The sequence below is a fragment of the Erythrolamprus reginae genome, chromosome Z, assembly GCF_031021105.1.
Source record: "Erythrolamprus reginae isolate rEryReg1 chromosome Z, rEryReg1.hap1, whole genome shotgun sequence".
In the NCBI taxonomy this organism is placed as follows: Eukaryota; Metazoa; Chordata; class Lepidosauria; order Squamata; family Dipsadidae; genus Erythrolamprus; species Erythrolamprus reginae.
This window is the reverse complement of record NC_091963.1, coordinates 7,256,400-7,268,405: the sequence shown is the minus strand read 5'-3', so window position 1 is coordinate 7,268,405 and position 12,006 is coordinate 7,256,400. Positions and strand designations below refer to the sequence as shown.

General features: G+C 46.2%; 1 protein-coding gene across 1 annotated transcript in view; it reads right to left on the bottom strand.

Annotated features, from left to right (window-relative positions):
- The window catches only part of GORASP1 (golgi reassembly stacking protein 1), a 32,570-nt gene that overhangs the window by 11,675 nt on the left and 8,889 nt on the right, over window positions 1-12,006 (bottom strand). The window contains exons 3-6 of the mRNA XM_070729930.1: window positions 10,379-10,582; window positions 5,246-5,332; window positions 4,013-4,143; window positions 692-830 (exon numbers count right to left, since the gene is read on the bottom strand). Coding sequence (XP_070586031.1) covers window positions 692-830; window positions 4,013-4,143; window positions 5,246-5,332; window positions 10,379-10,582 — 561 coding nt within the window. The remainder of the gene's footprint in view (window positions 1-691; window positions 831-4,012; window positions 4,144-5,245; window positions 5,333-10,378; window positions 10,583-12,006) is intronic.

Sequence of the window (12,006 nt, the reverse complement as noted above, 5' to 3'; positions counted from 1 at the left end):
TGCCATCTGGTGGGGACCTATGGGATGAGCCTTCTCTGTGGCGGCCCCGGCCCTTTGGAATCAATTCCCTCCAGAGATTCATACTGCCCTCACCCTCCCCGGTTTCCACAAGGCCTTAAAAACTCATATTTGCCAGCAGGCTTGGGGGCAGGAAGTTTAACATCTAGCCCTGGCCAATGAATGAATTTACATGTATGACAGAATGAATGTGTATGATTGGTTGTAAGTAACTGGGGTAACTTTAGATTTCTACATGTTTTTGTATTCATTTTGTTGTAAGCCACCCTGAATGTGAGGAAAAAGGCAGCATAGAAATCTAATAAACAAACAAACATTCACCAGAATATTTAGACCTCTTAAAAATTACTCAGGCAAAGCAGGGAAGGTGGTAAACAAAATAAGCTATCAGAAATTTAACTCATCCCTATTTTACCAGAGTTCTTTGGCCACCAACCTCCACACTTCACAAAGAAACTGGAGGGCTTAAGAAACTGGAGGGGGGGGGGGTTGTGATACCCTCTCCAGCTATAAATTATATTCTTTTTGTTGCAAGCTCACCCCCCCACCCCCCGAGTCCTTAGGGTGTTGGGTGGCACATAAACTAAATTACAAAATAAATAATAAATTCATACATTTGCTCACAAGGTGTACAGGAGTTAATTAAGCCATGTCCAGAAGGAAACCTCCTTACCTCCATGTAGCCATTAGCTGGGGATTCCGGGGGGGTGTCTCCAGAGGGTGAGGACGAAGAGGTCTCTGCTGTTCTCTTTGGGGTAGCAGCCTGTGTGGGTATTCGATGCAGGTAGCCGTATCCAATGCCACATCCTAAGCTGCACAAGAAAGCCAGTGTTGTCAGAAATAGGGTGCACACTCTGGTGTGTAAAACATAATGGGGGTGGGGGAGAGCTGCAAACAGAAACCCCACAATTAAGGGGAATTCTACTTTCTGTGTCTTCAAATCCTTATTAGTTTATTCCACTATAAAATACAAAGGAAAATGAAAATACAGTAGTACCCCTAGATACGAGTATAATTCGTTCCAGAAGGGAGCTCGTATGTCGAGCAACTCGTATCTGGAACAAATGGCTTTAGACTTTGTTTTTCCCCTCCGAGATAACCAGAAGCAAGGATTCTTGCGCCACCTAGTGGACGCTCGGCTCGTATCCCGAATTTGAGCTCGGGTCTGGAACAGAAATTTCTCTCCCCTCGTGGCTTGTATCTTGAAATACTCGCATGTGGAGCAGCTCGTATCTAGAGGTACTACTGTAATGGGAAACAAGGGGGAGGAAAAGTGTGGGATGGAAGAGAAAAGGGGGGAGGGAAAGGCTTTTTGCACAATGGAAAATAATACTACAGCCTCAACTTTTTGCTTTTACACAATAATACGTGCGGGTAGTCCTCGACATACAACAGGTTTTTTAGTGATCATTCAGAGCTACAATGGCACTGAAAAAAAATTACTTATGACTGTTTTTCATACTTAATGACCGCTGCAGCATCCCCAAGGATCAAAATTCAGAGGTCTGGCAACTGGTTCATATTTACGACGGTTGCAAGTGTCCTGGGGTTGTGTGATCCCCTTTTGTGGCTTTCCGACAAGCAAAATTTGGAAGCCAGCTTTACTTCCACTTCGGGCTACTAACTTAACACCTGCAGGGATTCATTTAATAACTATGGCAAGAAAGGTCATAAAATGGGGCAAGCTCACTTAACAAATGTTTCATTCTGCAACAGAAATGTGGGGCTGAGGTCTGGTCGTAGGCCAAGGACGACCTGTACTAGCCGCTTCTACAACAATAACAACAACAAATTCATCTAATCAGCAAAACCAAAATCAAGGTTTCACTTTTCTTTTTTTGCAATCACTAGAACAAAATCCTGAAGCAGTTTCTCCGGGACCGCCTTCTGCCGCACGAATCCCAGCGGCCAGTTAGGTCCCACAGAGTGGGTCTTCTCCGGGTCCCGTCAACGAAACAATGCCACTTGGCGGGGCCCAGGAGAAGAGCCTTCTCTGTGGCGGCCCCAGCCCTCTGGAACCAACTCCCCCCAGAGATTAGAACTGCCCCTACCCTCCTTGCCTTTCGTAAGCTACTCAAAACCCACCTCTGCCGCCAGGCATGGGGGAATTAAGACTTCTCTCCCCCCCCCCCCTAGGCTGATACAACTGTATGTACGGTATATTTGTACGTATGTTGGTTTTATACATTTAGGGGTTTTAAGTTAGTTTTTAGTATTGGATTTTTTACTGTATATTGTTCATGTATATTGTTTATGACTGTTGTTCGCCGCCCCGAGTTTTCGGAGAGGGGCGGCATATAAATCCAATAAATTGAATTGAATTGAATTGAAATTCTAAATGAAAAACAAAATAAGGTATGTTTTTCCTTTGAATAAAACAATCAGTTTTAACCATCTCTACTCCCCACCACCACCACCGCGTGAAATAGCATATAGGGAAACTCAACTTTTGAGAGATTGCAAAGTGCGACCAGAAGTCTTCGCCCCACAGACTCTACAGACCAAAAGGAAAAAAGTAAAGCCTCTGCCTAAACCCTTGCAGGAAAAAAAGGAGGGAGGACTGAAGAAGTGCTGCCTTCCCAACCAGTTCATCAGGACAGAAAGAAAAACAGAAATAGAAGGGAGTCATGGCGGCTTTTCTATTGCAGGCTGTAAGGGGAAAATCCCAATTCAACTTCCCAACTAAAGAATAATAATTAATAATAATAATTTATTGGATTTGTATGCCGCCCCTCTCCGTAGACTCGTGGCGGCTAACAACAATAATAAAAACAACATGTACAATCCAATAATAAAAAACAACTAAAACCCCTATTATAAAACCAAACATACACACAAACATACCAGGCATAACTTGTAATGGCCTAGAGGGAAGGGCTATCTCAACTCCCCCATGCCTGGCGGTATAAATGAGTCTTGAGTAGTTTACGAAAGACAGGGAGGGTGGGGGCAGTTCTAATCTCTGGGGGGAGTTGGTTCCAGAGGACCGGGGCCGCCACAGAGAAGGCTCTTCCCCTGGGGCCCGCCAAACGACATTGTTTAGTCGACGGGACCCGGAGAAGGCCAACTCTGTGGGACCTTATCGGTCGCTGGGATTCATGCGGTAGCAGGCGGTTTCGGAGGTAATCTGGTCCAATGCCATGTAGGGCTTTAAAGGTCATGACCAACACTTTGAATTGTGACCGGAAACTGATCGGCAGCCAATGCAGGCCACAGAGTGTTGAAGAAACGTGGGCGAAAGAAAACATCACACATTATTCCCAAAATGTATTACAACCTTCCAGTGTCCCATGATCATCAAAATCCAGACCCTTGACAACTGACCCATTGTTATTAGGATGGTTGCGGTCAGTGAAGGGCTACCCAATTTTTTACTATCACACTGTGGGCGTGGCTTATGCAGGTCGCCCTGTATTTTCTTTCAACATCTTTCAGTGCAAACTGGGTCCTCTGGGGTGGAGCTCTATTTTTACTACCCCACTGCGTTCCCCCCCCCCCCCCCGGTATGGGCAAGAGCCCACCTCTGGTTGTGTTGTTCTACCTTTTGCAACCTTCTGACAAGCAAATCCAGTTGGGGAAGCCTGATTCATTTAACAGCCCTGTTACTAACTTAACAATTGCAGTCATTCAATTAAAGAGAATTGCAGCAAGAAAGGTAGTAAAGCACAACACAACTCTCTTAACAACTGCCTGGCCTAGCAACAGAAATTTGGGCTCAATTGCCGCTGCACGTCAAGGACTACCATTGGACCCAGGATACTTTAAGGATAAAAAGCAAGGATGCACTAGACCAGGGGTCCCCAACATTGGCCTGGCCGACTTTAACTCCCAGAATTCCTCAGCCAGCTTTGCTTAACTTGGCTCTGCTGGCTGAGGAATTCTGGGAGTTGAAGTCCCCCAGGCTTAAGGTTGCCAAAGTTGGAGATCCCTGCACCAGAAGCCTCTGCCTGATCTTGCCCACATCGCATAACTCACCCGGTTTCTAAAGCCATACCTTCCTTCTCCACCCCAGGCTCCGTTGGGGGTTACAAAAACCTCTCGGCAGGAATCCGTTTCTGTATTATAGACCACTAGCTTCAGAGGCTTCCCCTCATGGGAATCGATCAAGGAGAAGAAATCCTCAGACTGGACAAAAGAGAGATCCATCATTCAGAGTCTGCAGCAATAGGCCCCCCTTCCCCTTTACACCACTACCAAACATTCAATTCCTGAAAGAAACTATTAGGGGAAAGAATTTACCGCAGACCTGGGCAAAGGGCGGCCCGGGGGCTGAATGCGGGCCGCCCGCTTTCTATGACTGGCTCGCAGAGGTTTGAAGGAAGAAGAAATGGAGGGAGGGAGGGAGGGAGGGAGGAAGGAAGGAGAACTGGAGGGAGGGAGGAAGGAAAAAGGGAGGGAGGGAGGGAGGGAGGGAGGGAGGGAGGGAGGGAGGGAGGGAGGGAGGGAGGGAGGAAGGAAGGAAGGAAGGAAGGAAGGAAGGAAGGAAGGAAGGAAGGAAGGAAGGAGAAATTCTCTTTCCATGTCCTTTTGCAAAAGTCCAATAAATGCTATTTTTTTTAATTGTTCATTGGTTTCAATGGCCTTTCCAAGAAATTTAAAGCAAACCCCCCCACCCCACCTCTCAAGGGGAAAAAAGGGAGGAGGAGGAGGAGGAAGAAGAGGAATCCAAAGCTACATTCAGGCAAAGCCTCCACTATGTTTTCGCAACTGACAATGTAGGTCAGTTGGAGAGAGGCAGCTGAAAGGAATATTTTGAAAGAGAAGTAAAGAACTGCCCAAAAGCAGAAATATAAGGCAGAGAAAATCAGAGAGGCAGAAGCTTCTCTCCATCTGGAGAAGGAAGGAAAAAAGGAGAGAAGGAAGGAGAAATGGAGGGAACAAGGAAGGAGAAATGGAGGGACAAGGAAGGAAGGGGTGGGCAATTAATTTATAATCAAAATGCAGCCCCCGTGCAATGCCCTCTCTTCCCCACTGGGTTTCGTTTAATTTTGCTTTTTGCATGAAACTGTCTTAAGCTCTTGGCAGCAAAGGGATGGGCCCTGAAACCGAAGGAGAGTTTTATGCACAGACATGCTTTCCACCATAAGAAGTCAAGCACAAGAGAAGGTGAAAGGAAGCAAGTACAGGACACTGCAGAAGCCTAAGAAACATTCACAGCCATCAACACCAAAGACCAATCTCTGCAGACTTCACTTTGGAGTCAGCTATAACTCTTCTGAATCTTTACCTCGTGGAGTATCTGATCCGATCCAATGACATAGTCAGAATGGGGCTTCAGACCAGCTAAGGCTGCCGGAGAAGCTGGCTCCACATCCTAGACAAGAGGGAAAGACCATGGTTATGGCTATGGACCTTGTTATTCAAACATATTCAACAAAGTCACTGGGAAAAGCATTTTAATTCAGGGCTTGATATAACTTTTTTAAAGGTGGGAACAGTGATGGGCTGCCATAAATTTTACTCTGCCACTCGTGGGCGTGGCTTATTCTGTGGGTGCGGCTTGGTGGTCATGTGGCCAGGTAGGAGTGGCTTGCCGACCAAGATAATTTTTCAAATAGGTGCTTGGACTCTTTTTCAGTTGCTGAAGTCACAACCACAAAAAGGACAAATGATAGACTGCATTATTAGCTGAGGAGCACAGTAACATTTTAAGGTTTTGCACTGAACCCATAAGGTTCAGTATGATAACAAATTAGGCAAGTAGTCCAATTTTCTTTAATTGCTATAAAGGTTCAGTTCTAGATAATGATTAAAATGATGAAAGCATTTATGGGTAAAAACATAGTATTTAATTATTTCCTATTTTAAACATAATTAAGGATCATACTAAGATACTAGAGAAGGAAGGACAATAAAAAAACTATTAAGTATTCAATAAATAGTCCATAAACCCATTGCCCCTACTGCATCCCACCCCCACACTCCCGTGGGGGCAGCAGCCCATTAGTGGGTGGGAGTCTTGACATCTGACAATTACCTATACAGTGATCCCCCGGTTATTGCGTCCCCGACCATTGCGAATGGGCTACATCGCGATTTTTCAACCCGGAAGTAAAAACACCATCTGCGCATGTGCGCCCTTTTTTCCTATGGCCACACATACGTAGATGGTGTTCCCCGCCGGGCAGATCAGCTGCTGGGCGGCTTCCCTGGGTCTTTCCCCTCTTGCTGGCGGGAGGGCGAGAAGCACCCCCCCAGCACCCGCTCGCCCTCCGTTCGCCCGCCCTTCGCCCGGCCACCCGCCATTTGCTCGCTGCTCGCCCGGCCACCCGGGTTCGTTTGGCTTCGGGACTCAGTTGGGAAGCGGCACGGGTGTTTTAAAAGGTCTCCGCCGGCATGGGGGGCTTCTTAGCACCCCCCCAAACCCGGGTTGGGGGTTCGGGGGGGGTAGGAAGCCCCCCATGCCGGCGGAGACCTTTTAAAACACCCATGCCGCTTCCCAGCTGAGTCCTCAAGCCAAGCGCAGAAGTTAGCCTTGAATCCCTTTGAATCCCGCCGCTTCTGCTGGATACGGGCGATGGGGGGGCGAGCTGCCACACCCCTGGCTTCCGCACCGCTCGTCCCACCCACCGCCCGTATCCAGCAGAAGCTGCTGGATTCAAAGTGCTGGGGTGGGGGGCTGTCGGGACACCCCCCCCACCCCAGCACTTTGAATCCCGCCGCTTCTGTTGGATACGGGCGATGGGGGGGCGAGCTGCCACAGCCCCTGGCTTCCTCACCGCTCGTCCCACCCACCGCCCGTATCCAGCAGAAGCTGCTGGATTCAAAGTGATTCAGGGAACAGAATGGAGCCTTCCGTGGCGGGGCTGGTAGGAGGGGAGCCGAGGGGATAACCGAGCCCAGCCCCGTGGCATTCGCCTTCCTCCCGCCTGCAGCCGAGTGATCGTGGGCTCCTTCGCAACCTCAGAGAGCTTCCTGGTTTTCGTGAGCTTTCATGCCCAGGAAGCTCTCCGAGGTTGCGAAGGAGCCCAGGATCACTCGGCTGCGGGCGGCAGGAAAGCGAATGTCACGGGGCTGGGCGCTAGCTCTCGCCGCTTTCGAGCTGAGTCCTGAAGCGAATTCGCTTCAGGACTCATCTCGAAAGCCCGCTAGCGAGGAGCCAAAGATTGGGGGCGGCGCGGCTGTTTTAAAACGTCGCCGCCGGCATGGGGGGCTTGCCAGCACCCCCCGGACCCCCAACCCGGGTTTGGGGGGCTGCTAGGAAGCCCCCCATGCCGGCGGCGATGTTTTAAAACAGCCGCGCCGCCCCCAATCGTCGGCTCCTCGCTAGCGCTGCGGAAGTTAAAAACACCATCTGCACATGCGCAATGGTGTTTTTACTTCCGCAGCGCTACTTCGCGAAAACCCGCTCGTTGTGGGGGGTCCTGGAACGGAACCCTCGCAACGAGCGGGGGATCACTGTACAGCAATTTTGCTATGTCCTGCTTAGGACTGAAAGTGAGGAACTGGCCAAGGTTCACAAAGCTAACCATATCTCAGGCAGGGTGAGAATTCACCATTTCCTGGTTTCTAATCTGATTTTATGTATGTCCCACCTTTGTTATTTTTGTAAATAACTCAAGGTGGCCAACGTACATAATCCTGTTTCCTCCATTTCCCCCAAAACCTTGTAAATGAGTTGGACTTCAACTCCCAGAATTCCCCAGCCAGCATAGCTGGCTGGAGAATTCTGAGAGTTGAAGTCCACAAGTCTTAAAGTTGCCATGTTTGGGGGGCCCTGGGCTAAGATGAGTGACTTACCCAAGATCACCCAGCAGCTCTCACAGCTATTGGCAGATGAGAACTCGCATCTGCCAGTTAGCCTAATGCCTCTTAAAACATATACCAAAGTATTCTAAGGAAATATCATGAGCTATGGGATAAGTAGATGGATCAATGGGTTTTTTTGCGAGGGGGGGGACACACCACCATTTGCTCCTCATTTTGAATATTGTTCCCTGTGTTTCTGTTTTTCATTAAAAAGTTCCACTCTGTGTTAAGGATGCAAATATTTCTATTCTAAATAAGCTTGATTGCATTCTGTAATATACATTTTTTCTCCCCCACAGACTTTTTAAATGCAGATTTATACATGGAAATAATTGCAGGTATTACTGCAGAATTTTTTTTAAAAAAACACCTATTAACAAATAATTTCTAATTCTATCCAAGATAGAGGCACAAATGGGCAGGACTTGGCCAATTGTAATAAATCAATGCTAGTTGCCTAGCACCTGAATTATTTTGATCATGTGAATGTGAGGCCAATGTGAGAGCTGGTCTTAAATCATTTTTTTCAGCACTAATCTACCTTGTGTTATTAAAATGAGCGGGTCATAAATCAAGGACGACCTGTAAACATCTAAGTAAAGCTGTCAAACTAGACACATGGTAACTGCGAAATTCATGGGGTTTTTTTTTTAAGAGCAACACAATGATTTTCCTTCTTATCCAGCTTAAGCCACTGATTTTCTGTACTGAACTTGCTTAGTATTCCAGACCAGCCTAGGGCAACTTATTTCTAGGCATTCTGGGAGTTGAAGCCCACACAGGTTAATATTGCTTCGGATGGGAAACATTGATCCAGAAGTTGTAGCTGACACAAAAATGCAGCTATGCTCGTTTATACCTATGCTCTTGAACTGCACTGGTTGCCAGATCCTTTCTGGGTTCAATTCAAAGTGCTGGTAGTTGCACTGTAAGTTAGGGGCCTCCAACCTTGACAACCGTAAGACCTTTGGACTTTGCTGGATGAGGAATTCTGGGAGTCTGAAAAGTTGTCAAGGATGAAGACCCCTCCTGTAAATAACTCTCCATGACATAAGGCCAGGTTATTTACAGGATCATCCTTCCCATCATCATCATCATCAATTATTATTATTATTATTATTTATTAGATTTGTATGCTGCCCCTCTCCGCAGACTCGGGGCGGCTCACAACAGTGATAAAAACAGTATACAATGACAAATCTAATATTAAAAGTCTATAATAATAAATCTAACATTAAAAGTCTAAAAAAACCCATTGTTTAAAAATCATACATACAACATACCATACATAAAACAGCATAGGCAAGGGGAGATATCTCAGTTCCCCCATGCCTGATGGGGGAGTTTGCGAAAGGCAAGGAGAGTGGGGGCAATCCTAATCTCTGGGGGGAAGTGGTTCCAGAGGGTTGGGGCCACCACAGAGAAGGCTCTTACCCTGGGGGTCCCACCAGACAACATTGCTTAGTCGATGGGACCCAGTGAAGGCCAACTCTGTGGGACCTAACCGGCCGCTGGCATCCATCCATCCATCTATCCATCTATCTAATCTACCTATCCATCCATCCATCCATCTGATTTATATGGCTTCCCATTAGACTCAGTGGGCAGCCTACAAACAATAAAAAACATAAAAATAAAAACAATAGCACATGACACACACTCCATGGCAACAGCAGGCAATTAAGCCAGCCATTTGATGAGCTCTATCACTCTGAGTTCCCCAGATCTGTTGACAAAGACCACATCTTCAGGACATTGCAAAAGAGGGATAAAATGGGGCCAGTCTCTTATGGGGTAATGTTCAACAGGGAGGGAGCCACCACAGAGAAGGACCTTCTTCTGGGTGCTGTCAAATTAGGAGATGGGACCAGCAACATTCCCTGGATCCCACTCTAGTGGGTCAGATAGATATACAGTAGTCCTTTGACTTTTGCGGGTCCGAGTGTTGCGGAAAGGCTATACCACGGGTTTTCAAAAAATATTAATTAAAAAATACTTTTCCCGCGGCTGCCCGATGTACAATACTGTGCGTTTTTACTCTCCTCCTCCCCACCCCCACCCCAGCCATCCTGCTTCTTTAAATAAAAGCTCCACTTCCGCCCCAGCCTCCCGATCCCTCCCCTTTAATTCTCGGAGCATTGGTACGCTCCACTTGAAGCTGAGCCTTACTGCCACCCGCCGCCGCGCAGCAAAGCCGCCAGCTTGCCGCTCCATTTATTTATTTATTTATTTATTTATTTATTATGTATTTATTACTTAGATTTGTATGCCGCCCCTCTCCGAAGACTCGGGTTAAGTAAAACTAGGAATGGGGGAGGGAGGGGGAGGAGGGAAGGAAGGAGGGAGGGAGGGAGGAAGGAAGGGAGGATCTCTACTTCACAGAAATTTGACTTTTGAAGGCGGTCTTGGAACGTATCCCCCACGAAAGTCAAAGGACCACTGTAACTGAAAAAAGATGGGTCCTTCTGAGAACCTCCCAATGTACATGCAAAGAGTGCCTTCTTCCAGCAGTTAAAATCTCATCTTCCAGCTGTGATTCGAGGTAACAACCAATCAAGACTAGCAATCACAAAAAGCCAAATGCAACATGGAATCCAATTTTCCTGCTTACCAGCACATGCCAGACGTGTTCGTTGGCGCCTTGGAAACTGCAGAATCGCACACTAGCCCCTAACAGCCCCTGCCCTCCCCACATATTGCTGGGGATGATCTCCACTTCCCGCACTTTCATCGTTTTTATGTTGTAGACTTCCAGTTTCACAGCTTTCTCGACGTTGGCTTTTAGTAGATCTTTCAGGGTGTCGCTTTCTTTATTCTATAAGCAGGGGAGGGGAGGAGGAAAATTAAGATCTTGTATCTGAACATGCTAGCAAACACAGAAAAAAAAACCTGGAATGGAAGCATCTCTGACCAATAAAGGCAGGAAACTTTCTTTCTTTCTCTCTCTCTCTCTCTCTCTCTCTTTCTTTCTTTCACTCACTTACTCACTCACTCATTCTAGACGGCCAGCCATCTTTCCAGCTTGGTTCTCCTCAAACCTGGAAAGAAATTTAAACTTTAATTTTACAGTTATTGATGGAAAGCAAGTTACCCTCAACCTACTTCCAGATTAAGTACAGATTTATCACTCACTTGGTAAGTGTTCAAAGTTACAGTGTCATTGAAAAAAGTGACATATGATTGTTTTTCACACTTATGTCCACTGCAGCACCCCAAAAATTCAGGTGCTTGGCAACTGGATCATATCTATGACGCTGCACTAAGCTGGGGATCGTGGGAACACCATTTGTAACCTTTCTAACAGATTTCTAAGAAGAGAAATGTGAAGTTTTCGAAAGATGCCCTAATTAATTTATGAGCCACGAGCCAAGCTTCAAAAGAAATAGTCAATGGGGGAAGCCAGATTCATTTAATGACCATGTGACATTTACTTAACAATTGCAGTGATTTGCTTAACAACTGTGACAAAGAAGTTGGGCACAACTCACTAAACAACTCTCTTGCTTAGCAACAGAAATTCTGGGCTCCACTGTGATTATGAGTTGAGGATTAGCCATACTGTAAATTGGTGTAAATTTACTGACCAATTTTATTTGGAGTTAGTTAAAGCTAGAATGGAGTATGGCGACATCAGTATTTATTTTGGTTTGGGGGGTTGAGTTTGTTAACAGTTGTCTGTGGTTTCAAAAAAATTAAAATTCTTGGAAATTTCTGATGGCAAATTCAGATGTTTATTCGTGCAAGCGGAAGTTGCTGCCTTAGAACAGGACCTGCATAAGAAAAGTCCATTTCTGGCTTGATGCGGATATTTTTGATTTTCAAAAACTAGGTCATTTTTATCAACAAAACTGCAATCAGGGGCGAAATGTGAAGAAAGCAACTTTTTAGCCCAAATACGAAAACACAACTTCTAAGCAAATAGATACGGATAAAAAAGATAATACAGGTGGTCCTCAACTTATAATGGTTCATTTAGTGACCGTTTAATGTTACAACAGCACTGGAAAAAGTGACGTTTTTACTTTGTAGCATCCCTATGATTATGTGATCAAAAATCAGCCAGTTGCCAACTGACTCATATTTATGACGGTTCCAGGGTTACGTGATCCCCTCTTGCGACCTTCTGACAAGCAAAGTCAATGGGGAAGCTGATTCACGTAATAATAGTGCTACTAATTTATCAACTGCAAGAAAAATCGTAAAATGGTGCAAAGCTCATTTAACAAATACCTCAACAAC